Source organism: Melospiza georgiana, chromosome 5 (assembly GCF_028018845.1).
Source record: "Melospiza georgiana isolate bMelGeo1 chromosome 5, bMelGeo1.pri, whole genome shotgun sequence".
Taxonomy (NCBI): domain Eukaryota; kingdom Metazoa; phylum Chordata; class Aves; order Passeriformes; family Passerellidae; genus Melospiza; species Melospiza georgiana.
This window is the reverse complement of record NC_080434.1, coordinates 17,320,199-17,345,626: the sequence shown is the minus strand read 5'-3', so window position 1 is coordinate 17,345,626 and position 25,428 is coordinate 17,320,199. Positions and strand designations below refer to the sequence as shown.

Below are 25,428 nucleotides of genomic sequence, written 5' to 3'. Positions count from 1 at the left end.
GAATAGGTGCTTGGTCTGGGGATAAAAGAGTGATGGAAACATTCCTGTGTGATACTTAGTCGAGGAGGAAAACAAAATAGGAAAGAGGAGGAAAAAACCCCTATAATACTAGGTAGTCTGGCTCTCTTTTCATCTGTCAAAATATCTAGTATGTGCTCTCCTTTCCACACGAGTGAATCTAGTCTTACTACTGTGAAAATTTGATTGCCCTATAAATAAAACTTTTTATTTTTAAATGTAAACACTGAATGAAGTCATTAATCTTTTGTAAATGCTTGTGGCAGCTTAGCATTAGAGAAAGTACTTTTGGGGATTTTTTTTGCATACAAATTAATCTGTCAGGCTGTCACATTTAAGACTCTTGACAATTCACGTTTGACTGATACCACAAATTATGAGGTCCTGGTCTTCAAGCTGAGTTGAATCCCAGTGGTTTTATTATGTTTTTGAGAGCAGCATTGCATTAATTTCAGTCCAGTGTAGTGCAGCCCTGACTGTTGGTTTGGTGAAGACCTGGACTAACTGTTGACTAATTAAAAGCTCAAAACCAAGCATAGAGTCTGCTGAAGCCTTTGCATTCTTCATGGACAGGAAAGCATATGGCAGCATCTAAACAACAAAAATACAGGATTGTGGCGGAGGGGAAGACATCCCGTATAATTCTAGTGGTTTGTAAGTTTTCTGCCTGTAGCTGCCAGTCAGAACAATTTTTTGGCCTGCTTGGCAGTTCCCTAAGAGTTTCTTGTCTGCACTGGCTTTCATACTGTGCATTTATCTTTTCCAAGTGTTTCCCAGATGGATGTGCATACTTTATTTGGCTCTCTTCCAACCCTTCTCTTACCTGCTCGTGCATGTATGTTGCTTTGTTCTATCTGTTTGCTTGGTGTTGACATTTTTGAGCCCTCTTCATTTTAGTTTCAACTGTTCTTACATACATGAGGTGTATTTTATGAAACTGAGACTTATCTGAAACATTTTTTCTTTTTTTTTTTTGGTCATGACCTGGTTGGGAGAAGTGATTCCATCTGACATGCCACTGATTGCATTACGGGCACATTACTTATGGATGGCAAATATAGTTTAAATTTATTGGGAATTGGCTGTCAGTATTGTGCATAGCTTGTGATCTCATAGTAGAAATGCTGAGTGACAGTTGGGATTTTCCTTTGCTTTCTTGCTTTCCACATTCCAGATTTGTTTGGGAGGAGATGATCATACAACCATTGGAATTACTTTAATCAGACTGTGACATTGACCCTGGTAATGCTGTTTGTTTGTTGCTGCTGCAGGGTGCAAGGAGCAAAAATACAAATATTTAAGGGTTCACTGGAGCCTTAATTGTGGTGTAGTTAGAGTATCAGTGCAAGTCTTCATTTGGTTCAACTTTGCATTTTTTTTCTTGCGAATTTCTGCACAAACATATTTTGTCTTTCCTGACCTGTTGCAATTGCTAATACCAATATGTTTTTTCCTTGGCTGTGAAGAGATGTCCCAGGCAATGTGATATTTTTGAGGTCATTGTAGTAGTCTAAAACAGGTTGTAGACCTTGCTTGATGTTTGTTCTAGTTACCCAATTCAGTAAGTCCTCTGCTCCTTGGCAGGGCTTAACTCAGCTTCATAAGAAGAAATCTTAGGGCAGTTACACAGAATTTTTCTCTTTGGAAAATGTTGCTTTAACCTCCTCAGTAAAAAGGTGTGGTCTGCTTATTTTTCTTCTAAAAGCATGAAAGTTTACATGTTTATTGGTTTTTTTCCTCTCACACCACCTTCTTGAAAAACTCTCACTTTGTTTCTGTTAGAAAGGCTAACACAAATGTGAGCTGTCTGTGTCCATGCCCTTCCTCTGCCATCATGTTTGAATTAGTATCAGCTCACTTGAACCAGATGTGGCAGAGAAACAGAACCAGATGTGACAGAGAAACAGAAGTGTCATTTGCATGAGTTTTGAAAAATAGTAAGGCAAAAGAGGAGGGCCTGAAGGAATAAATCCATGGGGGAAAAAACTCAAAACATGGTCCTTTCCACTTCTTAGGGGAAGCTAACTCTGTCCTATAGAAACATTCAATCCTCTCTGACAAGTAGACTGAACCTCTGCCTCATGGCAAACCATTCCATGGACATTCTGAACATTTTGTGAAGGGTGATATTGACATGGGAACAAAAAACATCAGGAGTATTTCCGTTGCTTCTTGTTGTCCTTATTTTTAAAAGGGTGAGGTAGAGAAGGGATGAACCATGGAGGTTGATACAAAGGAACTATACAAATAAAAGTGGCTGTAACACAGAAATGTGATATGTGTAGCTGCTGAATGCACAGGAGAGAATTTGTGTTACTGTAAAATACTAATTGCCAAGTGGAATTTATTTTCAGTTCTGTTACTATTTTTTTGTTTTAGGTCCTGTTTAATATGGTTGTAGAAATGCCTCGTTGGACCAACGCAAAAATGGAGGTAATTAAGAAAAATACCTTGATTATATAGGTGTTTGTGGAAGTTACAACAATGCAGTGGCTTCCAGTAGACGGAATGTAATCACAGTTTGGATTGCTCTTTGCACACTAATATTTAATCTGTTAAAAAATTGGTTTGAAGTGGTGCATACACTTTCCTTGCAATTACAGAAAGCGTTGAGCTACTGATTGTTTTCTTGGTGGAAGCGGGAAAAGCAGGTGGGCACTGCATCTTGACAGCCCTCTTACTGCAGAGTGCAGCATATCTGCAGCAGAATCCTGGAGTACTGACTTTTAGGGTGTTTTCCAGCATTTAGACTAACACTTAGACTCTGTTTGCTTATGGAGCATTCCACTCAGATGATTTAATTCATCATTTCCACTGTATGTGTGTTAGGCCAAATCCCAACAAATGGAGATGCAACTAAAAGAGCATTTCCTTGTGACCAAAAAAAAAATATTTGGGGACTTCACTGATTGAAAGTATGAACTCCTGCAGGGAGATATTTTACAAGTAGTAAAAGCATTTGTAGTGTTTGTGAAACAACAGATCTCACCAGGATATGTCCTGTCTTCCTGAACATTTGTATTAATTTTAGGCATGCTTCCCAGATGCTTTTAAGGAAGTTCGTGGTTGAGCTGTTAACTCTTTTAATTATTGAAAATAATACCAAAGAACCTTCTTAGCCTGCTATTTGAGACTTTTTTCTCCTTTCCCTGATGATAGAACTGTGTTTGCCATCGCAGCTATTACTCTTCAAGCAGGGTTACTTCAGATATTTACCGTTTATTTTAAGCTCATGATTTATTGTGGCAGCTGACTTCTCTTTTGCAGAGGATCCATTTGACAGTGCTACTTGAACTCTGCCTAAAGCTCAGGGTGCTCTCCCTATGCTTCTCATTATGTCAGGAGTAGAAAAGTTTGTCCTGCTAGGTTTAGAAATCATTGATTTTAGGCTTTTTGGGTTTGATGGAGGAGACTAGATGTAGTTTCCTAATATTTAACTTTCAATATCCTTAAAATTTGCTGCATCAATTAAGGTAGTTGTCTTGCATTGCCATCGTGTCCTGGCAATCCTTCAGACCCGACCATGGTAAGCTGCTAATTCCTGCTATTACCAGATCTTGTCTGTTCATCTCTCCTCACATGCAATGGAGACTTCAGGACATTAAGCCTTGCATTAGTATGAATATCTACCCACTGTTACATTTCCTGCTACAGATCTTCTGCTCCTCGGCTTGTTCTATTTCTGTTTTTCTTCCCTTGGTGCCCTCAGTTACTCTTCTTTGTCCCAGTTTCTGTGAACAAAAGGCATTGCTGAGCTCCACTTCCATCAGTGTCCCAGGTGGCTGTTTGAGCCTTTCACTGTTTGGTTATGACCAGGAGCAGGTAGAATCCAGTGTGAAGCCAGAAATGTGTGAACCGTCATCTTGGCTCCTGGGGAGGGTTTACTTTTGGAATGAGTACATGCTGTTGAGGTTGGTGGTTCTAAAAGGCGGAATTCCTTTGAGATGACTTTGGTGATGGTGCTTCAGGTGAAGGCCAGGGATATAAAATGGATATGGGCTGAGGGCTGTGTGCTCATGCAGGGAAACTATGCACCACTTGAGTGTAATCACTTGAGCCTGTAACAAATGTTTTGCCGCTCAGATGAGTGTTTGTAAGCAAGAGCCAAGCTAACGTGGGTTGGTGGGTTGGGACTGTGGTGTGGAGTGTCAAAGGGTGGTTACAGTGCAAATTAGCTGTGGTGGGTAACTCAGGCAGTGGCTCTATGTGTGTGGTTTGTGTATGGCTTTGGGGGAGAATGTTACTATTCAGCTGTAGCTCAGCTTTTCTGTCAGTGCTTCTTTCGGAATAAGAATGCCCTCTTTAACTGGTAGCTTAACTTTTTCCAAATCTGTATTAAGTTGGCATTTGCTGACTATGAGGAACTTGTGCTTGGGAAAAGCATTTGGATGCTGAGAGGTGATGGAAAAAAAGGGGGTGGTGTTTGCAATTGGAGAGCAAGGAGCAGAGGGCAAGAACATGAAACATTTCCTCTGTGGCTGTCAAAGCTCCTCTTGTTGAAAGATGTTGTGCCACCATTTGCATGTGTGTTGAACTTGTACCATAAAGTCCAAGAGCTTCTGACTTAAGTTCCTTTCAGTTTTTATGTTTGACCATGACAGCCTCCTTAGAAATTTATTACTTTCTCTTCTAGATTCATTTTTTCTTGCATACTTTACAGCATTATTTAATACCTTAATAAGCAGCTTTTTGAATATGACCCTTGAGATTCAGTGAGGCTATAGTAGTTTTAATAGTCCTCAAACCACAAGCTTGTGCTGCCAGATGGATCTTTCTCACTGGTTGGGTATGGAATTAATTGCTTTCCATTTTAACATTCTCCTTCTCTCTTTTCCTCTCCCTGCTCCCCACCCTCTTTCATGATCTGCTTAGATTGCCACAGAGGAGCCATTGAATCCCATTAAACATGATACAAAGAAAGGCAAGCTTCGATATGTGGCAAATATCTTTCCTCACAAGGGTTATATATGGAATTATGGTGCCCTCCCACAGGTAACATTTTTGTTATAATGGTGAAAGTTTTCTGTCTTCTGTGTAAATTGCCTTGTAAATCTTGGATAGTGCCTGAATGCAAATCAACTGCAAGAGGGGTGATTCTCTTTGATACATTTGTAAATTAGGATTTTTTTATGTTGAACTTTATTGTGTCCATAAATTTTGATCGGAATTTGGGTGTGGGAATAAATAGGAGCTATGTTTTCAGGAAGGAGTTAAATGATGAAGAAATCTCAAATCTTTAGTCTATGCCTCTGTACTGTACTGATAGAATTAAATTGTCATGGTCCGCCATTCAAGAATATTTTGTCAAGTAGACCTTTTCTGCTTAAACAAAGCATTTATTTAAAAATTCATTTAAGATTTTCATGTATTGCAGCTTAAATTTTAATTGGGATTTCTTAGTATCTTTAACGAAGAGGAACACAAGGGCTGTTCTTTTTTAGATTAAACCTCAACTGCCTTCCTTAACATTTCTCTGAACTGTGAGACTTTACTGATCATGACACATTGAAAACTTTGAGCCTTGAAAAAGTCCATCTAATGGCTGAAATTTTGAGTATAATGAAAAGCTTTAATTTTTTTTTTCATTTCTGTGAATAACACATTAGACTTCCATTAGTACTGAAGAACATGATGGAGCTAGACAGGTTCTTGAATACAGCAGTGAAATCTTGTCCAGTCAACAGTGTCAGTAGACAAAGTTTCCAAGTAGGTGTAGTTGGAAACGAGCATCTCCATTTAATGTTCTGAAATTTGTGTGTTCCTTAGTTCAAAGCCAGAATTATTTGAAAATGTAAATATTTTCCTGCAAAAAGTGCATTATTTTGGACTTAGAATACTTTCCTCAGGAGAAATGTTTGGCATCCCTTGTTACTTGGTGAGCTGGGGATGGCTGAACCTAATTGTCATTTTTAATTTCTTCTATATTAGACTATTTGCTATCATAGCAGAAGTTGCTGTGCTGTCCAGAGAACAATACTATTCCTTCCTTCTAACTGAGAGGTGAAGAGGTGTGACTGGGCAGAAGAGAAATACTGCTGTAATGCAGCCCTAAATAAAAAGCACTTTGGAAGGACAAGAGGACACAGTCTTAAGCTGTGTCAGGAGAAGTTTAGGCTAGACATTAGAAAAAAAAATTTGCAGAAAGACTAACTGGGCATTGGAATGGGCTGCCCAGGGAGATGATGGAGTCACTGTCCTGGAGGTGTTTAAAAAAAGGCTGGATGTGGCACTCAGTGCCATGGTTTAGTTGATGAGGTGATGTTAGATCATAGGTTGGACTTGATGATCTCCAAGATCTTTTCCAGCCAACCTAGTTCATTCTGTGAAAAGTACTGGAAAAGTAAATATAAATTTTAAAATCTCTCTTGATTTCACTTCAGCAGTTTTTTGGTAATGATTCTGCTACCTAAACATATTCTTTTCATCATTTTGCCTTCCAGTATCAGTCAAGTTCTCAAGAGCAAGTTTGGGGTGGAGTTATAGTCACAGACCGTAGAAGCTAGCAGCATAGCTCCTTGGAAAAAAAAGTTTTCTATAATCTTTTCAACAACACCTAATTGGACTCACAATTCTTAACAGAAAAACTTCTCAACTGTAGGATGAATTACTCATTACTTGTAAAAGTAGAAACAAGTACTTGTAGTAATTAAGTTAGTATAGCTCAGCTAGGATTCCTTGCTTGTGCAGTATTCAGGGTTTAAACTTTCCTTGCTTGTGCAGTATTTCAGAGCAGGGGATTAAACTTTCCTCTTTGGTCTTCGACTCTTAGCTGTCCTTTGGAATGTACATGTCTCAAAATACTCAGAAATACTTCATACCTAAATCTAAAATCTTTAAAAAGCTTTTTGGGTGCTGATAAATATATGCATAGGAGTGTGGTTCGCTCAAAGCTTAGATGTGTTAGAAAAGAATTTATGTTAATATCATGGTATGTAATAAGTATAACAAAAATGTAATTGTAAGATGTCCTAGCTTGATCCCACTATCACTAGTAACTAGAAAATCCATATTCAGGGTCCTCTGATGCCTTAATCACTGCAATTGGGTAAAATGTATCTGTTGAGTCATTGACACTGGAAAAATATGTCCTCAGTAATCCTCATGTCGGTTGTCCTGAGTATGAGTATCAGACCACTGGCTGTTTACTTTTTCTCCTCCCATTGAGCAAGCCTGTTCTCAGAAAGCTGATGTTTTTATTGTTACTTTTGCTAATCTTTGTAATTTAGTGGTAAAATGAGTTGTAATTGCAGTTCAGCAGCTAACTGATAGGTTTCTTTTCCCTGGCAGACCTGGGAAGATCCAAACCATACGGATAGCCTTACAGGATGTTGTGGGGATAATGATCCTATTGATGTTTGTGAAATAGGTTCAAAGGTTTGTATTTATCAGGATTCATTTAATTTATCAAGGTTAACGTAATAATTTGGTAGCAACTTCTGAAAGAAAAGGTCAGATGGAAAACAAGAAAAGATGTGTTAATAATGTTAGGGACTGACAAAAGTATCAATAGAGGATCTAAGGAGAGAAAAGGTGAGAAAATGGTGGATTTTTTAAAAGGATGGGGGAAGGTAGGATTTGGTAAAGTGTTTATACTGGTTAAAAGGGAAAATAAAAGAACATCCTGAAGTTGTGTAGTGGGACAGTAAGTTTTGGGTGAAGGAAGTGACAGTTAAGATTTATTTCTTTATTACCTGTTAGCAGTATTGGAGCTAGGAATAATGAAAAATGAGGAAATACGACAGTATCATGCATATTAGAATTATAAAGTCAGACCCACAAAGGAGGTAGTTTTGATTTTACTCATGGGTGCTAAAAGAAGTAGATCCTCTTTTCTAGAGAAGACAGGAACCTGCTGCAGTGTTGCAGAGTTATGAGTTGTGGAATGGATAGCTGAAAAAGAGGTGCAGCAAGGAGCATTAGTAGGTATAAAGGAAAGGTTTAGCTCACTGAAAGAAAATTCTACATGTCTAGAGGCAGCAAAGAATGGAACAATGCTGTATCGAAAATGAGGTTATGAAATGGACGAGTTTGAAAGAGGGATCTCTTAGGATATTTCGGTATGGGGAAATTTAATTAATGACTTCAGTGAAAGTGGCTTTATTTGAGGTAAGAAACCTAAAGATTAATCTCAAGGGATCCAGAAAGAGTTAAAGAGGAGATAGTAGCTGGTAGGGAGAAGGTTCCAAAGAAAATGCAAAAATGGTTGTGTTGGTATTTCTGGGGATGTGCTATGCATTTATATGTGTATATTGGAGTCCAGAGGAAGGAATAGCAAGACAGAAAATAGGACCCTGAGTTCAGAAAGTAGAGAGTCAAGGGACAGGAAGAAGTTAAAAAATGAGTATGAGATGCTTCTGACTTACAGTTTGGAAGGAAAACCAACAAAATGTGAGGGCACTAGGGTAAAAGGGAATGAAAAAAAATTTATCTACTTTTCTACTTAAATAAATGCTGACTGGAGAATTGAGGATTGGAGAATAGTAACGGTGGAAGAAAGATCTGCAAACACACTACACATCTATTTAGTATTTCTAGCTATCTTGCAATTTTGTTACAAACTACGGGTCAAAAATGTAGAACTATTTTTTTAAGGTAAAAGAGAAGTTTTACATGTTGTTTTCTAAATCTTTGTGGCATTACTTTCTGTTTCAGGTTCATTCTTTTGGTGAGATTGTTCAGGTGAAGGTCTTGGGTGTTTTAGGTCTTATTGATGAAGGAGAGACAGATTGGAAGATAATTGCCATCAGTGCAGATGACCCAGAAGCTCAGAAAATCCATGGCAAGTATTTTTGTTTTTCCTAATGCAGTTATGTCAGAAACTTGCCCAGCAGAATAGTGCCTGAGTTTAGGCCTCCCAGGATAAGAAGCAGATAGTGGAAAGGCAGGACTTGTTTGTTTGTTTGTTTTGGGTTTTTTGTTTGTTTGGTTTTGAGTTTTTGGTTTTTTTTATTTTTGGTTGTGTTTTAGGTCAGGTGCTACCTTCAAGTAGGACATATATGCTTTCACACTAAACTTCTAAAATGGTTTGCTTGGATTTTCAAAGGGACACGGCATGCAGAAGGTTTTTTGGCTCCTGAAACACAACTGCCTTAGAAAGTGACCTCCAATAATTACAGGTTTATGTATTGTGTAGTAGTATATTTACCTGCTCTATGTTATGTAGCACACTACTATTTTCCTTTTTGAAAGTGTTTGTTCCTTTTATATCTACAGGCATTGTGTTGCGTTCTGACAAGACATTCCAATGTCTTGCCACTTTTAAGAGGATTGCTTCCAGAGTTTGTTGCTTAGTGTGAACAATTGGGTTTCACCTTTTAGCTTGAAAATTGGCAAAATAAACTGCTAATGCAGCTTAGCCTCATCAGCCTTGATGATGAGCTGTGCAGGGGGAAATATCCTGCTCAAACTTGTCCTCCCTGTGATCAGACTTGTGGTATCCAGATGAAACTCGAATACTGAAGTGTGTCCATGTGAGTAGTACATGAGGTGTCATTCTGATGTGTTAAAACTGCAGGAAGTTAAGTTTTCATAGCACAGGTAAAGTGCAGTTTTTCTCTGGATAGATGGAGATTTGCTTCCTCAAATGGAATATTACTGGAATATTACTGAGGTTTGTCTAAAACTGATTGTTAGGAAACCAGAAACCATACATACCATCAGGTATTTACAATGACAATCTGCTCTTTGTTGGTATGGGAGCACCAAGGTGCAGAGTGGCCTTTCTGTAGGAATAGACCAATCCAGTTGCTTTTTAAAGAAGTGTGTTTCTCAGCCATTGAGGTTTTTTCATGGTTTCTGAATGTGAAGTATATCACTGGACTAGTCCTTCATTCTCAGTTTTCTTGCAGGTTACTTTCACATGGAGAATACTTGACTTGTGGGGAAAGAAGGGGAGAAGAAGAGATGAGGAAAAGGAAACTCTTGGGTTGATGCTGATTAAAATCATTGGGCAGATGAATTACTGCATAGTGTTTATGACTCTTTAACTACTTTGACAGTTAGAGATTAAGAAGTTCAGCTTAAGGAAAGAGTAAGTAATAGTTTGCTGTTAATGTCAGTATCAATTTAAACCACTCTGTAATGTGCAGTAAAATGCAGTATAAGTGTCAGTAGTTAAAAGTGAATAGCATTTCATTTCTAGGCACTGTTCTGCTTAAAGACTTACCTTTTCTCCCTGGCAATTTCTGAGAGAATGTGGTCAGAAAAGTGCATGAGAGAATTCAGAAAGGGAGTACACTAAGCAGGGGCAAAACTGTGGTAGTTTATTCCACTATTATTTATTATTTGGGGTTAACTGTCTGTATTTGAAAGCTCTCTCTGGTTTTTTGGTTGGTTTTGTTTTTGTTTTTCCCCAGGTAATGACTGATTTATATCAGCTCTATTTAGTTTATTTGGGTGGGGAGAAGTAAGAGCTTTAGTCTTAAAAAAGAAGAAAAAGTAGTAGGAGGAATGGGCAAACCATTGCCTGTAATTGATTCCTGTGTGCATCCTTTCTTATCAGGGATATGTGCAAAACTTCAAGAAGAGAATTATCCTGAGATTCAAAGAAGTGTAGAACTACTTATCCAGTTTAATATGATTTGCCTTTGGGATTGGAGTTGCAGCCCAAAATTTACAGAAAAAAGAAAAGGGGAAGAAAAAAATTCCCTGTCTGCTTTCAGAAGACATGACTGGCTTGCAGTGTTTAACAGCAATCATTCTTCAGTCTGAAAACAAACAAATCTGCCAGAGCAGGCAGTACAATATGTCCTTTTATACTTGTTTTTCCCCCTTCCCATAGTTGTTAATTATTTCAGCATAAAGGGATGGCAGCTACGGATAAAACCAGTCTCTCCCTCTGTAATTGATGTGCTGCTGTGTTATGGAGGTGGCCTCCTGGGGAAGATGAGGCTAAGTGTTGCCTTCTAATCCTGTCCAGTCACTTCTGTATCATTTGTTAAAGATTTCCAACTGCACTGAGAATCATCACATTTGCTTTCAGCTCAGTATGTGCGGAGCCCCCAGTGAACATTTGGAAAAGATAATTTCAAGACACCAGAGTGGTGATTGCTTGCAAACCCCATCCTGAGCCTGCACTGTGTGTTAACTCCCCTTGCCTCTTTAAGCACACACCAGGTACCTGGGATATTCTCCTTCCAGGATTGCAATCCTTCTCATAAGTGCAATTGATTTTTCTGAGACTTCACAGAACTCAGAACTGAGAAGTCACAACTTCTGAGTGCTTCTCATTGTTTATTCATAGCACTCCACTGGACTGTGGTGTGCAGGCATTTATTGATAAATACTGGTTTAAATTGGAAACCCTGCCTAGAGCTCTGTGTTTCACACAGAGCAGTGAGAAACTCTTGTTTACAGTGACAATACCCAGGAATGATAGGCAGTGCTTAGCATCTGTTTTAAGTGGGAACTCTGTCATCAGGAGGAATAGCAGGGTCTTAGTGTCTTTTTGGACTGACTTTGTAAGGTAATCTGTTTGAAATAATAGCACTTAATTCTGGTGGGCATAGGGACAATCACCAAATACAAGTGGTATGTCAGATGCAGGCATCTGTGTGAGAAAGATAAATCTGATCATGTCTAGTTGGAGTCTAAAAGCAACTATTTCATTAAGATCTGGCTTTGTGCTGTTGTGTTTCTGCTCAGGCAGTTGCTAGGCAGATGGCTGTTAGTAGACCAGTGGAGCAACATTGGACCAAACAACTCTGAGAAAAGACCTAAAAGCTCCTCCTTGCAGACTGAAACACTAAATCTTGGTGGTGTAATAGGCTGGGTTGTTTTCTTTATTTTGTTGGAAGTAAATTTTTGTGGTAGAAAGGTTGCTTGTCTGCTTATCTCATAGTCTGGATTGAATTTAATATATTGGATATATTTGAGTTCACTTGTATATCTAATGCTTTTCTAGTTTGGGCTCAGAAGGGATGAGTGACAATTTTATGCTGTGATTTGGTCTAAATGTATGTGGCATCTTCATATTGGACAAGAAGTTTTAAAAATCACTGGCAGTTGAAGCAGGAACTGTGTTTGAAGCAGTGTATGAAGTCTGGCTTTCAAAAGGTCATCTTGCCCTCCTTCAGCAAATTGGACTAATCATGTATTAGTCCATGGCATTATGGAGGTGATTTACTGGCCTGGAATCTTAGCAGCCATTTTTGCTGCCATTGCTCACTGGAAAGATGCCAGGATCTATTCAACAGCAGTTGGTGGTATCTGCTGGCTTTATTGTGCTACCTTTTGCTGACACTGGTGTAGTTAACTGTGCTGTGTTGCCATGCTGCTTTTACAATACACATCTCAAGATAGGGTTTAATGATCAAACCCTAAATGGCAAAACTAAGGCATGTTGTATATTTTGTACTAAATATTGTTACAGACCTTTACATGTGAGTATATTTATTCACAGAGACGCAGCAGAGGCCCAGAAGACCTTTGTTGTGGATTTGTGTAAGCACCCAGTATAAAGAAATTAATTTGCTGTACCAAGTCTCCCCTCCTACCCCTTGCACAAAATACACCAAATGCCTTTATATGGAATGTAGCTGCAGCTTCCCGTAAATGTTTATAAGATGTTATTAAAAACATATGTCCTCTCTTCCCACAGACCTTGTTTAGAAAGCTTGCTGCAAACATGTTGTTTTAGCTTTGCTTGCTAGAAGCAGCATCTGTTGTACTAAAAATGGTAGTTTTGTACAAATGCTTTTGTTGCTCTCTTCTGTAAAGCCAGTTAGAATTAGGATCTGCATTCATGTTAGCTCACTCCCCTGACAGAGAAGTAGCAGCAGTTCATGGTGCCAGCCTCTAGGGTTTTTCCGTATGGACACTGAACTGCAGCCCTTAATGTGATCGGCTGTCTCTTTTTAACCCTTGGCACTTAACTTTGGTGCCCAGAAAAATGAGACCTATGCTTGTATGCAGGCAGTGTAGAGTAATTCCCACTTAGAACCCCGTGGGGACCTGCTGATAACATAACTGTAGGAGCCTGACCTGCTCTGCTGCTTTGAGCAGGGCTTGCTGGCAGAGATATGCTTTGGGCCTCCTAAACACTTGCTGCTCCCCAACCTGCCCCTTTTAACATCAGTGTGAGCACAGTGAGGGAACATAAGCAGTCAACATCAAAAAAGACTCTCTTAACAGTGTTTGCTGCAGAAAAGACATTTAAATTGTTTGCTTTTTAAAAAAATCATAATAATTTGAAGCTATCTTGTGTAGATATTAGTGTAGTAAATTATTGTACTGCTTAGTGGGATCTTCTCTTTTACCTTTCTTTGCTTATTTTTTTTGTTTTCTGAATGTGGTTTTTCTTCTTTCCCCCCTGATATCCCAAAGAGGCTGTTTAGATTTCAGTGGAAGACAAACTGTCTTTCAGGTTTTTCTGTGGTGACTTTTAATGAACTGAAGAGGTGGCTGTTGAGTGAGTGATGCAAGAGCTGCTGTTTTCCTTGTATTTTGTATTATATGCTGACTGCACAGCAACAGCATTGATACTTTCCTGGGGTGTGTTTTATTGCATTGTTGCATGTTTTTCTTCTGCTTGCCACCAATTCGTTATAATACAGATGTTCTGGAGTCTTTTTTTTTTTTAATCAAGCATTCAAATTTCATTTGATGTTCAGTAGCTGTCTTTTATAGTAAAGAATAATGAAGTGAAGCATAGGGATGAAGGAGAAAAGGAGAATACCTTGCAAGGAACCCAGGAAATAAAAGCAACCAATGCCCTCCTTCTAAAGTCCTCAAAACCAGAGTATAATCCATCCATATAATGCTGTAATATGATTGTGTTCAGTCACTTTACTTAGGCAAGGTATTTTCCAGTAGAGAGAGTGTGAAATTCAGGGAGACAATTCTATTCATGAAGATAGAATCTCTAACAAAAGGACATAATGAAAGTCTGTCTCAAAGCCTATCCTAATATTTGAGTCCTTCAAATAAGTGTAAATAAAACGTATAAATAAGGGGCAACAGATGGAGAAAAGTACCAAGTGCCAGTTAGTAGACTGTAAAGCACTTTTGATGAACAGTTTTTATGGGAGTAGAAGGCAAATAACCAAGTAGTGGGAGTGGAGAAACAGAGTTAGGAGAGACATTTGCTGGAATAGGAACCAGAAAAAAGGAGCAGCAGTGTGAGAAAGTATGCTTGAATTTAAGTAGTGTCTAGAGATAGAGGTCTGGAGTTTGTCTACTGCTGAGAGCCAAGGAAATTGCTGCAGCAGCCTGGTTTGCTTTACAAACTTGAGGAGATACTGTCTCTTCAACAAGTATTAGATGTGAATTCAAACTTCATAAGAGGAGGAGATGACAATGTCTTAAGTTGGAAGAGGGATGTTCTCTTGCTTGGAAAGAACAAGATGATACATTGGGGTCCTGAAACTGATGTGAATTGGAGCTGCAGTTTTATTAGTGCCCAAGTGAAGCATTCATGCTCCAACCAAGATCTCACCCTTTTCTAAATCATTCCTTCTTGGTTGGTCTCACCCACCCCATCCTAGTGAGAAGCTTTTTGTGCTCTTAAACATGTATTTCAGCTAGAAGACATAGCACAGCTTTATGTGCCCTTGCTTTTTTCTGGGACTCTGCCAGTGAAATTCCCTGATCTCCTACAGACAGATGGCCAGCAGCCAAGTTCAAAATGTGTTTTACTCTGAGCCCGTAAACACGTAGCCCTGTAAAGTGTGTGCAAAACAAAAATTTACATGGGGTTCTTCAGAGTTCCATGCTTTATTCTTTGGATAGTGGAAATGCAGTGGAATTTGGCAGTGGCATCTATGACATGCTATTAACACTCAGAATGTCTTTTGAGGCATAGGTCTGGCCTCCCACTTCAGTCTACATGTCGTCTCTCTTGGTGGTGTACTGAGAATTGAATGGTCTGTAGCACAAGACCTTTTCTCTTCACTTATTGTTCTCTTCAGAAATACTTTGATGTCTTTGTTCAGGTTCACAGTGAAATTTTAAAAGACATTTAGGCACTTGAAGATGGAAAGCTTAGGTATCAATTCCATGGACTAAGCAACTCTGATTTTATAGGACTGGATAGACAGAAGAGCATCTTAGCAGAAATCACTGCTGACCAGATGTCATCAAGTGAGGCGTACCTATGGGAGAAGGAAATGAGGGAACCAGGGAGAGTTGAGAGAGAGCAAGAAGGAATGAGGAAGGGAGACATGAGCGAGTCACTTGCAAAACACTAGAGGAGAGTAACACCTTGGAAAATGGCCTGAGCAGAGTGAGGTTATGGAATAGTTGGTAGACTACAGGAGTAAAAGGTCAGCTCCCATTTCCATCAGAAGAGACTGTGGAAAGGAAATAGAAGATCACGCCAGTACAAAGTATTTGGCTTCTGGGATGGACAAAATCCTTTATGACATCAAAATTATTGGAACATGTTGAAAGCTTTTGCTATGTAAACATGTTCCTAGGGAGTTAATGTGTTAAGGGGTTGATAGGGCCATGCCATTGCAAGTGACAGAAGTGGTGGCTGTCTCCAAGGACAGCCCATTAAAATTTGATATGCAGAGCAGGTAAGGGGTGGAGAATCAGGAACTGCATCGTTGATATGGCAGCGTAGTCTTCAAGCTGAATTACTGTGATGTTTCATCTCTCTGCATACACCAGGGTAGTGTTCATCTCTGCTTCACAAGGGTGTCCCACAAATAGAATACATTCCTCTTTGTGTCCTGTCACATCTTTGTCCATCAGGATTGTAGAGGTAGAATTGTTTGTCACTGTGAGTATGCAGGTATCAGTAAAGGTTATCAGTAAAGTTAGTGTTTAGAGCTCCTGGCACGTCTCTGTCATGTCTTGAAGGGGATGAATTTGGGACTAATGTGAGCAAAAAAAGTGACTTTTAATATAATGTTGACAAGTCAAGCCTGTATTTTGTTAAGAGGTCCTGGTTTAAAGATCCATGTGTTGAAATTGTTTTTATAGTTATTCTTCCATTATCAAAAAAGGCTCGTAGGCCCTGCAGTTGCTGGAAAAAAAAATTGTGTCAGTGAATAATCTAAATATTGCAAGAGCTACCTACTGAGATAAAGATGGGATTTTCTTCTCCTTTCACAAATATGGTCCTTTTATTCATTGTACCTTTGGCTCTTAATGAATGAAGGGCAGGAGATGACTGCTTTACCTGCTTAGTGTGGTTGTGAAATCATAAGCTAGCAACTATGGGCAGCTAATGTAATAAAGTAAAGTTTACCAATGACTTTGAAAGTATTCAGTGAAATCAAATTGCTGCAGATTCTTTAGGAAAATTTAAAAAATTGATGTTCTGAAACCTGTGAGTGAAAATTATCAGTTCTTTTTCTTTTTAATCTTTTTAACCTACAGATATCGATGATGTCAAGAAGCACAAACCAGGTTATCTTGAGGCTACAATTGACTGGTTCCAATTATATAAAGTGCCTGATGGTAAACCAGAAAATCACTTTGCTTTTAATGGAGAATTTAAAAACAAGGTAAAGATAATGCAAAATTAGAAATACATCATTCTGTTACATGGACTCTAGAATTTTTAGAATTGTAAAGGAGGAAGCTTAATGAAAAGAATTTTGGTGGGAGGGACTTCTGTGTACAATTTATTAGGCTAGGATTAAATAATGTTTTCTGCCTACCATTTTGTTCTGGAAAAATGCATAGGTCAGTAAAGAAAGTCTGAAAAAAAAATTAGTCCTAATCCTGATGAGATTTACACATGCATCTGTGTGTTTGTAGATGTTTTTTAAAACATTTTCATTCTCTGTGTCAGAGTAATGAACAGATTGTCTTTTCAGTTGTTTCTGTAGTCCTGTTGGTAAAATTTTCTAACTTTTGTTTTTAGGGTATGCAGTTTAAGACAGTGGGTTACAGATTTTTTCATATTTTGTATTTGCTCAAGGCATACTTTTTTCTGTTAAATCTCTGTAAAAACATTTGGAACATTTGGCTTGAAGGCTGAAAAATTACTTGCCTTATTTTTTTTAGAAAACCAGCTTTTTAGACTACTTACAGTAGGAATGACCAGTGTTTGAAAGGAGATCAGACTAGGGAATAGACTTTGTTGAAGGAAATACCTGGATTTTTCCAGAGAAATTGGATGTGATTTGAGTAAAATTGCTTTGCAACTTGTGTATTGCATGCTCTGTGTAGATTATTCTTGGCAAAGAATCACAAGTTTCCTATGAATGATGTCCATGTGTCGGCCAGTTCAGCCTTGCAGGGTGCTGTCAGAGTTACATAATGCCTTCTACCCAGCACAGGCAGCTTTACATGCTTTGTTTGGTTAAAGAAATGCCCTGACTCCCCTCTGCACTGAAACTGCCTTTTAAATCAATCAGTTGTGGAGTTGTAAGGCTTGATAACCTGATCTCTCCCCTGTTCTCCCAGGAACTGCTCTTAGAGGTGCTCCTGCACTCTAGAGTGACAGTAGACCAGTGTATCCCTGTCAGGCCATTGGAGTTGAGCCTGAAGGCACAAAATGCCCTGAGATAGCTGGTTTGGAGCACTTGAATAATTCTCAAGCATTTCTAGAGACCCAGGATGTGATGAGGCTGCTGTGGCTATGCTCCAGCAGCTCTGGTGAAGTTCACAATGTTCCAGTGGCACTTTTCCAAGTCACTCCTTGTTAACAAATGTGAATGTTCAGTTGGCAGCTTTTTGCAAGTCTAGCTGTCATCATCTGGACACCGATGGCTTATTTTACATTAATTTTTGGAAGCTTTTTCATCCCAGCCCCACTCCCAATATTATTTTTCTTTCAAACAAGCAGAAACTGTTAAGCAGCTGACATGTTATGTTCCTGCAAATGCTAAGTGTATGATTGGGCACTAATAAAGTAAATGCAAATTATGCCTCTAGAGGGGAAACCCAAACAGTGACCTGCATCTGTAAGGGTGGAGTCATAGATCACACACTTGATCCCATTTAGAGCCTGGTTCAGTTTTCTACAGCAGTAAGGATCTCTGTAGCATCTAGTGCTGATTTCATTTCTTTCACGTAGCATTCATGTTTTGTGGCTGCAGACTGAGGGAAAGTCCTGAATGTGTTGCCAATATATTTGATAAACAGTGAAGTTTGTTTCTTTACATAAAAAGGGTGTTATATTGTCCAGAAATTTAACGAGGCCTCAAAGGAGGTGCCTTAAAATAACATAGGAAATAGTATGTTTTAATAAACCAGCTCTGTGGCTTTTTTCTGTTTAATAACATTTTAATTTACAAAACTTTCCTTGTTGTAAACTAGGATTTTGCTGTTGAAATTATTAAATCTACCCATGAACACTGGAAAGCTTTGCTTCATAAAAAAGTTGATGGAGGTGCTATAAAGTGGTATGTATCCAGTCACATCTCTTTCTCTTCATATTGTACTATACTGGTGCTATTCAACAAGTTGCAGCTGTCCATGAGCTGCTTAGATTTTTTTTTTAAATTTGAGATGACAGGAATATTAATGGGTTTGATAATTAGTTGATAATAAAGCATGATGACTAATTGCTCCGTGTATGATGATGATTTACTGGTAAGTGGCTCCAGAAATGTATTGATTACATAGATGTGACATTCATTACTTCACCTGTTGAGAAATGGTCCCAGAGTGCTTGTTCAGAATTGTTTTGGGAGAATCTTGGGCCTCTTGTCACTGTTCATTCTGTTGCTTTGGGGAATTGAATTTTGTGCAGTTTATTCTGTAGGACCTTAAAAACTCACGATCAAACTAATTTTTGGTGTGCAAGGATGCAGATTCATAGGGAAACATTTCTGCCAAGGATGTGGTCCCAGAGTTTGTCTGGAAATACTATAGGTATGTGCTGCTTTATGTAGGTGCAGAATTTTGGCCTGTTTTTCCTTCTTGTTAGATACTACAGGTGGGTTGCTGAAGTAACCTGCCGTTACTTCCATGATTTCATGGTACATTCCAGGTAACCTGCTGTTAGTTCCATGGTGGCCATGCCTTGCTGGCCATTTTGCAAGGCACAAGAGATGGGGTGTACTCACATCATCTCTGCTAGCCATCAAGGTGTTCCTCAGCTCCTTCAGGAAGTGCCAGTTTATTCTGCTGACTTCTTGAATTTAGCTTCTCCACTGTGGTCCTCTGCACTGAATGCAAGCTAGCAGCCAGAAGCACTGAGTGTGAGCAGTGCTTGCATTAATAGAGAATACACAGCCTAGATACCTCCTCAAACACAGAGAAACAAAGAACACCCTTCCACACACCTGTTCCTTCCAGCCTTACTTTGTGGCTTTCGCTTCCTCATCTCTTGCAGATACACATTTCTGAGATCTATATATGATGGTGGGTTTTTTCCATAAGTACTGAATTGTGTGTGGCTCTTTTCCACTGATGGATAAAGCAGGTTTTTAATTTTATTTTTCAGCACAAATATTCTGGTGAGTGGCAGCCCGTTTTGTTGCAGTGAGGAGGATGCCCGATCGATTGTGCAGTCAGTAAGGATGTTTACTTTTTTCACCCCTTTTTTTTCTTTTAATGATTAATTGGAAAAGACTGATCAGACTCCAAAACTGAAATAAAGCAGCTAAATTGAAATGGTCCTTCCTTAAGCAAAAATTTACGTAATAGGAGGAGCAGAAGGGTTGTGGGGAAAATGTAAGCATTGTGATATAAACCTTTCATTGCAGTGGTCCAGTTGTGCTTTCTGGAAGGTTCATTACTGTTCTGGTGGAGTTCTTTCATTTTTTCTCCTTCTGTGGTGCTGTTTTTTCTGATCCTGAATAGCAAGATGGACTGCTATTTGTATCTAGCCTGCTGTCTTCTCTGTCTCCCCTGTTGCCATGAGTTACCACCCAGTGTTAGAACTCATTGACAAGCTGACTGTAGTCCCTAATCACTAAACAGACCCTTTGTTTGTCTACTTGCATAATTAAATGCAATGCTGTAAGAGAAGGGATGCTTATTTGAATGCTTCTTAAAGAATACCTGTCATATTCTGAAAATTAACATAAAATTAAAACATGAAGGTTTCCTGTTCAGGCAAGAAAAATATCCTGCAGGTTTTATGCTTTCATGTGCAAATGTTAGTGGAGGAGAATTTTTTCCATTTCAAAATACACTAGTTTTGATGCCAGAAATTAGGCAAGGTTACCAGAAATTACATGGAGAAATGTGCCCCCAAGTATTACTTTTTCTTTTCTAACATAGGCTGTGACTGAGCCTGTGCTCATGACCACATGAGATACTCTGCATGTGTGCCTGGCTGCCAGGGCATCCAGTGTTTCGCCTCACCAGTCACAGCAATTATGCAAGTTCAGGTGTCAAAGGACACGCTGTCCAGTGTCTGTGCAGTTAACATTCCAACTGCATTTCTAGTAACAATATGTTGTCCTGGATGCTGTTGTGTCACAAGCAAATGAGACTCAATTGGAAAGAAATGTTGGTTTAAGTCATAAATATGTGTAAAACCAAACTTTTTCCTATTCAGATACATTGCTTTCAGCACTTCTTTTAAAGTATTTCTGTGTTGCATTTGTGAATGTTGATTAATGGGACTGTAAATTTTAAATGAAAGAAGAACTGTTTTTGGAATTCAAATATAATTTTAGACATGTCAGTCACAGCTATAAGCAAGTATTTACCTTCTCTGTAGTTCCAAATTTACAATAAATATGAGTCTTTATATGTAACTAAAGCTGCAAGTCCAAATATATTAGAATTGTTACAAATGTGCAGAGGAAATATTTTGCATTCTCTGCTCTTTGTGCTTTGAGGCATGCAGGGTAAATAATCATTAAATCAGCAGTATCTCTTACTTTGTTTCTCAATAACAAATCTTTTTTTTTTCCCGTGGTTTTTGGGGAGGGGAGGAAGTTAGTAAAATCAGTTAATAAAATAGATACCTTGTATCAAACTGTAATGCCTTTCTTATTTGAAAGCTTCCCTTCTTATCAAATAGTATGACTTCCTGCCTTTTTTTGTGCCTTATATTCATTTAAGTGATGGTGTTTTGTGAAGTTTCCACATATTCCATTCCATCATTCTGTTTCAGTTCAGCCTAAGTATTTTAATTACATCTTTGTAGGGTGCTGCCTCTTGGTGCTTTCCAGACAGGGAAAATATGCAATAATCTATTATAAATGCTGTTCATACTGCATGCAGCTGCTGATCTGCAATAACTAAAAAAGTGAAATGGCCTTGAGATAGGAATCATGGACAGTTGAACTCTAAATATAAGCAGGGAGGTTGACTTGCACATTTTAAGCAGGTATCTTTTTGTCTAATACACTACAGTGCATGCTTTGGTTGTCAGACATTCATCTCTTTCACACTGAAGTGAAAGTACGTGAGTGTTGGCTGCAGAATTTTAATGGCTGTGGTGATTTCAAATGAAAGCTGCCTGTGTTTGCAGAGAGTTTTGTTTGGGTTTTTGATGTTTTGTTTTTATTTTTAATTGAAACTAAAAGCAGACACATTTTCTTCTAATTTATATCCATCTATTAGGTCCTGGATAAAAACAAAATAATGAAAGCTGAAGCAGATCTTGTGAGAAATATAGTGAGAAATGTATTTCATCTACTGCAAAATTTCTGAGCTATTTCTGCAGTGAAAGCTGGTTCCCTACAATTCTTTTTTCAGCATCAGATTTCAGTTGCAGCATTTTTGAGCGAGTGATTATTGCTTTAAATCAGATATATTGAGTTCTCAAAAAAACCCTGGAACAAAACAAAAAAACCCAAAGACCCCAAAAGCCAAGAGCCAACACTCATATTGCTGTGGAAAAGTTTTCATGGTGAGCAAGAGAACTATAACAGAACCAAATAGAAAACATTCAAATCCTTACCAAGGGTGCACTAATCAGAATTTCCTATAGATTTTGACTGTGTGGTTCCCAAGGTAGTCCATTTGTTCTCAGAATTATTTGACCTTTTGTTACTTTACAGATGAGGAACTAAAATGGCTTGTCTGGGTTGGGGAATTTCCACTCCACTGAGGCAGTTTCTAGATGGTTGGCATGTTGGGGGCAAACTAAGAATGATTCCCCAGCAGGTAAATTGCCATGACCATCAATTCCAAAGAGATAAAAGATAACCTGTGCATTTAAGAGCAAATACTGAACATTTGAACCAGCCAAAATTACACCAGACCCCTGCAACAACAAATCTAGATGAATTTATCACTACGTAGTGAACGTTTCTGGTGTTCTCTAGCCTCTGAAAGTTGTTTCATCTGTGTCTCAGCCCCAGTGTCAGTACATGTTGCACGCTAAACCCAGGAGTCATAGGGCTTTGTAATGAATGTGTTAGTGCCAAGATACACTGTTTATTTCAGGCTTTTAAGTGTTGCTGTCTGTAAAACTGACCAGAACCACCAAGCCTTTGTTTAATATTAATCCTAAGAATTACTTGCTCTGTGAAGAAGCTGCTGAGGACTTTGCAAGTTGGAAAATCTCCAAGACAATCTATATATAGTTAGTAGAGCAATGCTTCTCAGACTTATCACATAATTCTTTCTTATAAGACTGGAAGGTGAGCTAGGAAAGATTCGCTTGTCTCTTGATAAAATGCAGAACAGTGTTTTACAGGGGAAAATATTTGACTTTTCCTGATAATTTAAAGAAATCTCCAACCAAATTTGAATCTGTATATTTATTGATGTGTTTTAAATAATTCAGATCTAAGCAAGAAATTTTGTTTGCTGCATTTCTCCCCACACACTTTCTGTGAGAACATTTCCATTTGGGATTTAGTAAAGGTAGAATTTTTTGTAGTGGCCAGTTGTGAAGCAAGAGATTGGTGAAGTTTGTTTTTATGAATTAATTATTTTTTTTTGTTTTTTAATGGTGTTTTAGATGAAAGTGTTGTGTAGTGAAGAGATTCTTGGTTCAGTGAGATGAGAATTTGATCTAGTCATGGTGGGAAAGTACTCCTTGTCTTAAGCTTTTTCAGCAGAAGTGGCAGGCACCTGCTTATAAATGGTGACCTCTGGATCTCCCTGTCTTATGAGATAAAGCTTGGGTTTTGCTGGGAACAGAGGGGATATTCTGCTGATAGGATCTGGGTTGTGTTTGTCATACTGGTACCTCCTTTCAGACCAGTCACATAACCCCCCCATGCAGGTAATTGTCATGGATAGGTGGGAAGTAGAATCCTGCTTCTTCCTTCCCTCCTCAGGGGCTTTGTTCTGCTCTTCAGTGTTTAGAGCCCTGTGCCTGCTCAGATGCAGGAGGGCTGTGTCACACCAGTGCAGCTCAGCCCAAGTGCTCCTGTGCTAAGGAAAGGCAGTGGAAAATTGTTACATCCTGATCATGAGGCAGGGTGATTCCAGATGTGTTAAAAGTGTCTTTAATTTTGTCCTTTGAGTTACAGGACAAGACAGGCTGTGCACTCCTGTGATTGAACAGTGGCATATCTAGCTTTGGAATGCCAGACCTGAATTTTAAAACAAATAGTCACTTTCTACAGAACTGAATTATTCTGTCAACATGGAATTGTAAAAGAGTGTCATCACACATTTATTTTAAATGGTTTGCTTGTATTTAATGTAAATTGTATGTGTGTGTATGTATTCACGTGCATACCTGACAGTGAAACATGTAAAAATACCTTTCTAGTTGTTATACTCTTTAGATGTTAGCAACAAATCCTGTTATTCTCAAAGGTAATACAGTCATCAAAAATCCCCTTTGCATTAGGTAAGGTGTTAATCTATCACTCATTGTTCATGTGCTTGTTTTGTCATTTATGAGCAACAAAGAAATTTGTACAGTGGGGATGAGAAATCTATAAGGTAGACTGTTGTCCTGTGGGGGCAACAGAAAATTCTGGTTTAGTGAATATGGGCGCTCTCTATGAAACCTTAAGTACTGAGATGTTGGTTTAATTTTTTTCCCTTTTTTTTCTCTTTTTTAGGCACCAGTATTTATGAATGGAGATCCTGTTTCATCAGAAGGTACCCTTTTTCTCAGATGTCATATGACTTCTCTTAATTGCTGGCTTTAAAAATTGACGTGAAAACTGTTTTGGTGCAAAAAGGCAATTTTGTCTATATGAAAATGATAATAGCTATATCCTGTCATGTGGTTTTGCCTGTCTTCTGCTAAATAGAACATGAACAGAAATTATGAATGCTTTCTGGGAGAAGATTACTTTTCAGTGAAAGTGTAGTCCACATAAAAGGATGATCAGACAAAAATTTTCTCTTACTGATCATGCAAGGCAAATGCATGACATTTATCCTTTTTAAAGGAGATTGGTTGCTTTGCCTTAGTTTTTTGTCATTCCTCACAGTAGGTAACTAATCAAATAGCTCCTTTTCCTCAAATTGACATAACCTTACCTAATTTTCAAGTGTAAGTTCTAAAGACAAAATTTTATCCTTTCACTGTTACAATTGTTTTTCGTGTTAACAGAACACGTGTTTTTCTTTAAGAAATAAGAATGCATCCTACATTTTCAATTTTAACTACTTTAAAAAAAGATTTTTCTGCTGGCAGGAACTACAGAGAAGACATATGTGCTTTTTGAGATGGAGAGAGTTACAGAAATACTAAGTTAAACTTAGTCATGAGCCAAGTGCCAAAGTGTTTGAGGAGCAACATCTGTGTAGCCCATGTCATGGGAAAGCAAGTTGCATTCCATTTGCCTTTATATGGCATGCCAATAAATAGCATTTATTTACTAAAGGATCAGATCTTAGACCTCTGACAGACAACTGAACATCATCTGCCTGATCTGTGATGTTTTCCAGGGATGGTCACAACAGTGTTATAACTTGTTGCAGTACTGGTACAGCCAAACTGTTAAAATGAACAGATACTATTTTCAGGCCATGCTTTTCACAGGGTGGGGAATAGAGTTAACACAGCTAATACTGCTAACATAGCAGTATTGTTATGGGAGGGAAGGTAGCTGAAAGGGCAGAATGTTGTTTTTTCAAGTGTTTGTATATGACTAGTTTTATAGAACTAATGTCACTCTTGTATTTTTTGTTTGTTTGTTTTAGTTGATTCTTGGTACTTTTTCCCCAAGTGATCATCAAGGTCTTCTGAACGTGCATCATCAAATCTTAAAAATCATCCCTTTGTTTGAAGGTGGACAAAAGCACTGATTGTTGGATTCCTGCTGAAACAACTTTTCAACTTGTGTAAACCTTCTCTAATGTAAATAAACTCTGCCATTATTAAATGAATGTTTCCTTTCTATGTCTGTGTAGGGTGGAGCAGAGGGAAGAGGAGGGGCTTGCTTGCTTGTTTGTTTCTGAATCTCAGAACTGCAGAGCTGCTCTTATCCACACATGAGGTGTGCCAAATGAGATGAGATATAAGTTGTCTTCAACCCTGTTCTCCAGATTTTGGAATAATTGAACCATTGGGTGTTGATTTCTGTCTCAGGGCTTTTCTGGCCACCCTGACTATAATCCATTTGAAGTTGACAGTAATCTTTATGTAAGAGGCTTAGGAGTTTACCATGTTCTTTGATAGGTGACTGT

At 38.4% G+C, this 25,428-nt stretch overlaps 1 protein-coding gene across 1 annotated transcript in view; it reads left to right on the top strand.

The window, feature by feature from the left end:
- Positions 1–25,124, top strand: part of PPA2 (inorganic pyrophosphatase 2) — a 34,602-nt gene extending 9,478 nt beyond the window's left edge. The window contains exons 4-12 of the mRNA XM_058024004.1: positions 2,398–2,451; positions 4,891–5,010; positions 7,306–7,392; positions 8,671–8,797; positions 16,342–16,469; positions 18,232–18,317; positions 19,364–19,433; positions 23,850–23,889; positions 24,943–25,124. Of these exons, the coding sequence (XP_057879987.1) occupies positions 2,398–2,451; positions 4,891–5,010; positions 7,306–7,392; positions 8,671–8,797; positions 16,342–16,469; positions 18,232–18,317; positions 19,364–19,433; positions 23,850–23,889; positions 24,943–24,971 (741 nt within the window). The 3' untranslated portion in view covers positions 24,972–25,124. The remainder of the gene's footprint in view (positions 1–2,397; positions 2,452–4,890; positions 5,011–7,305; positions 7,393–8,670; positions 8,798–16,341; positions 16,470–18,231; positions 18,318–19,363; positions 19,434–23,849; positions 23,890–24,942) is intronic.
- Positions 25,125–25,428: the final 304 nt, after the last annotated feature.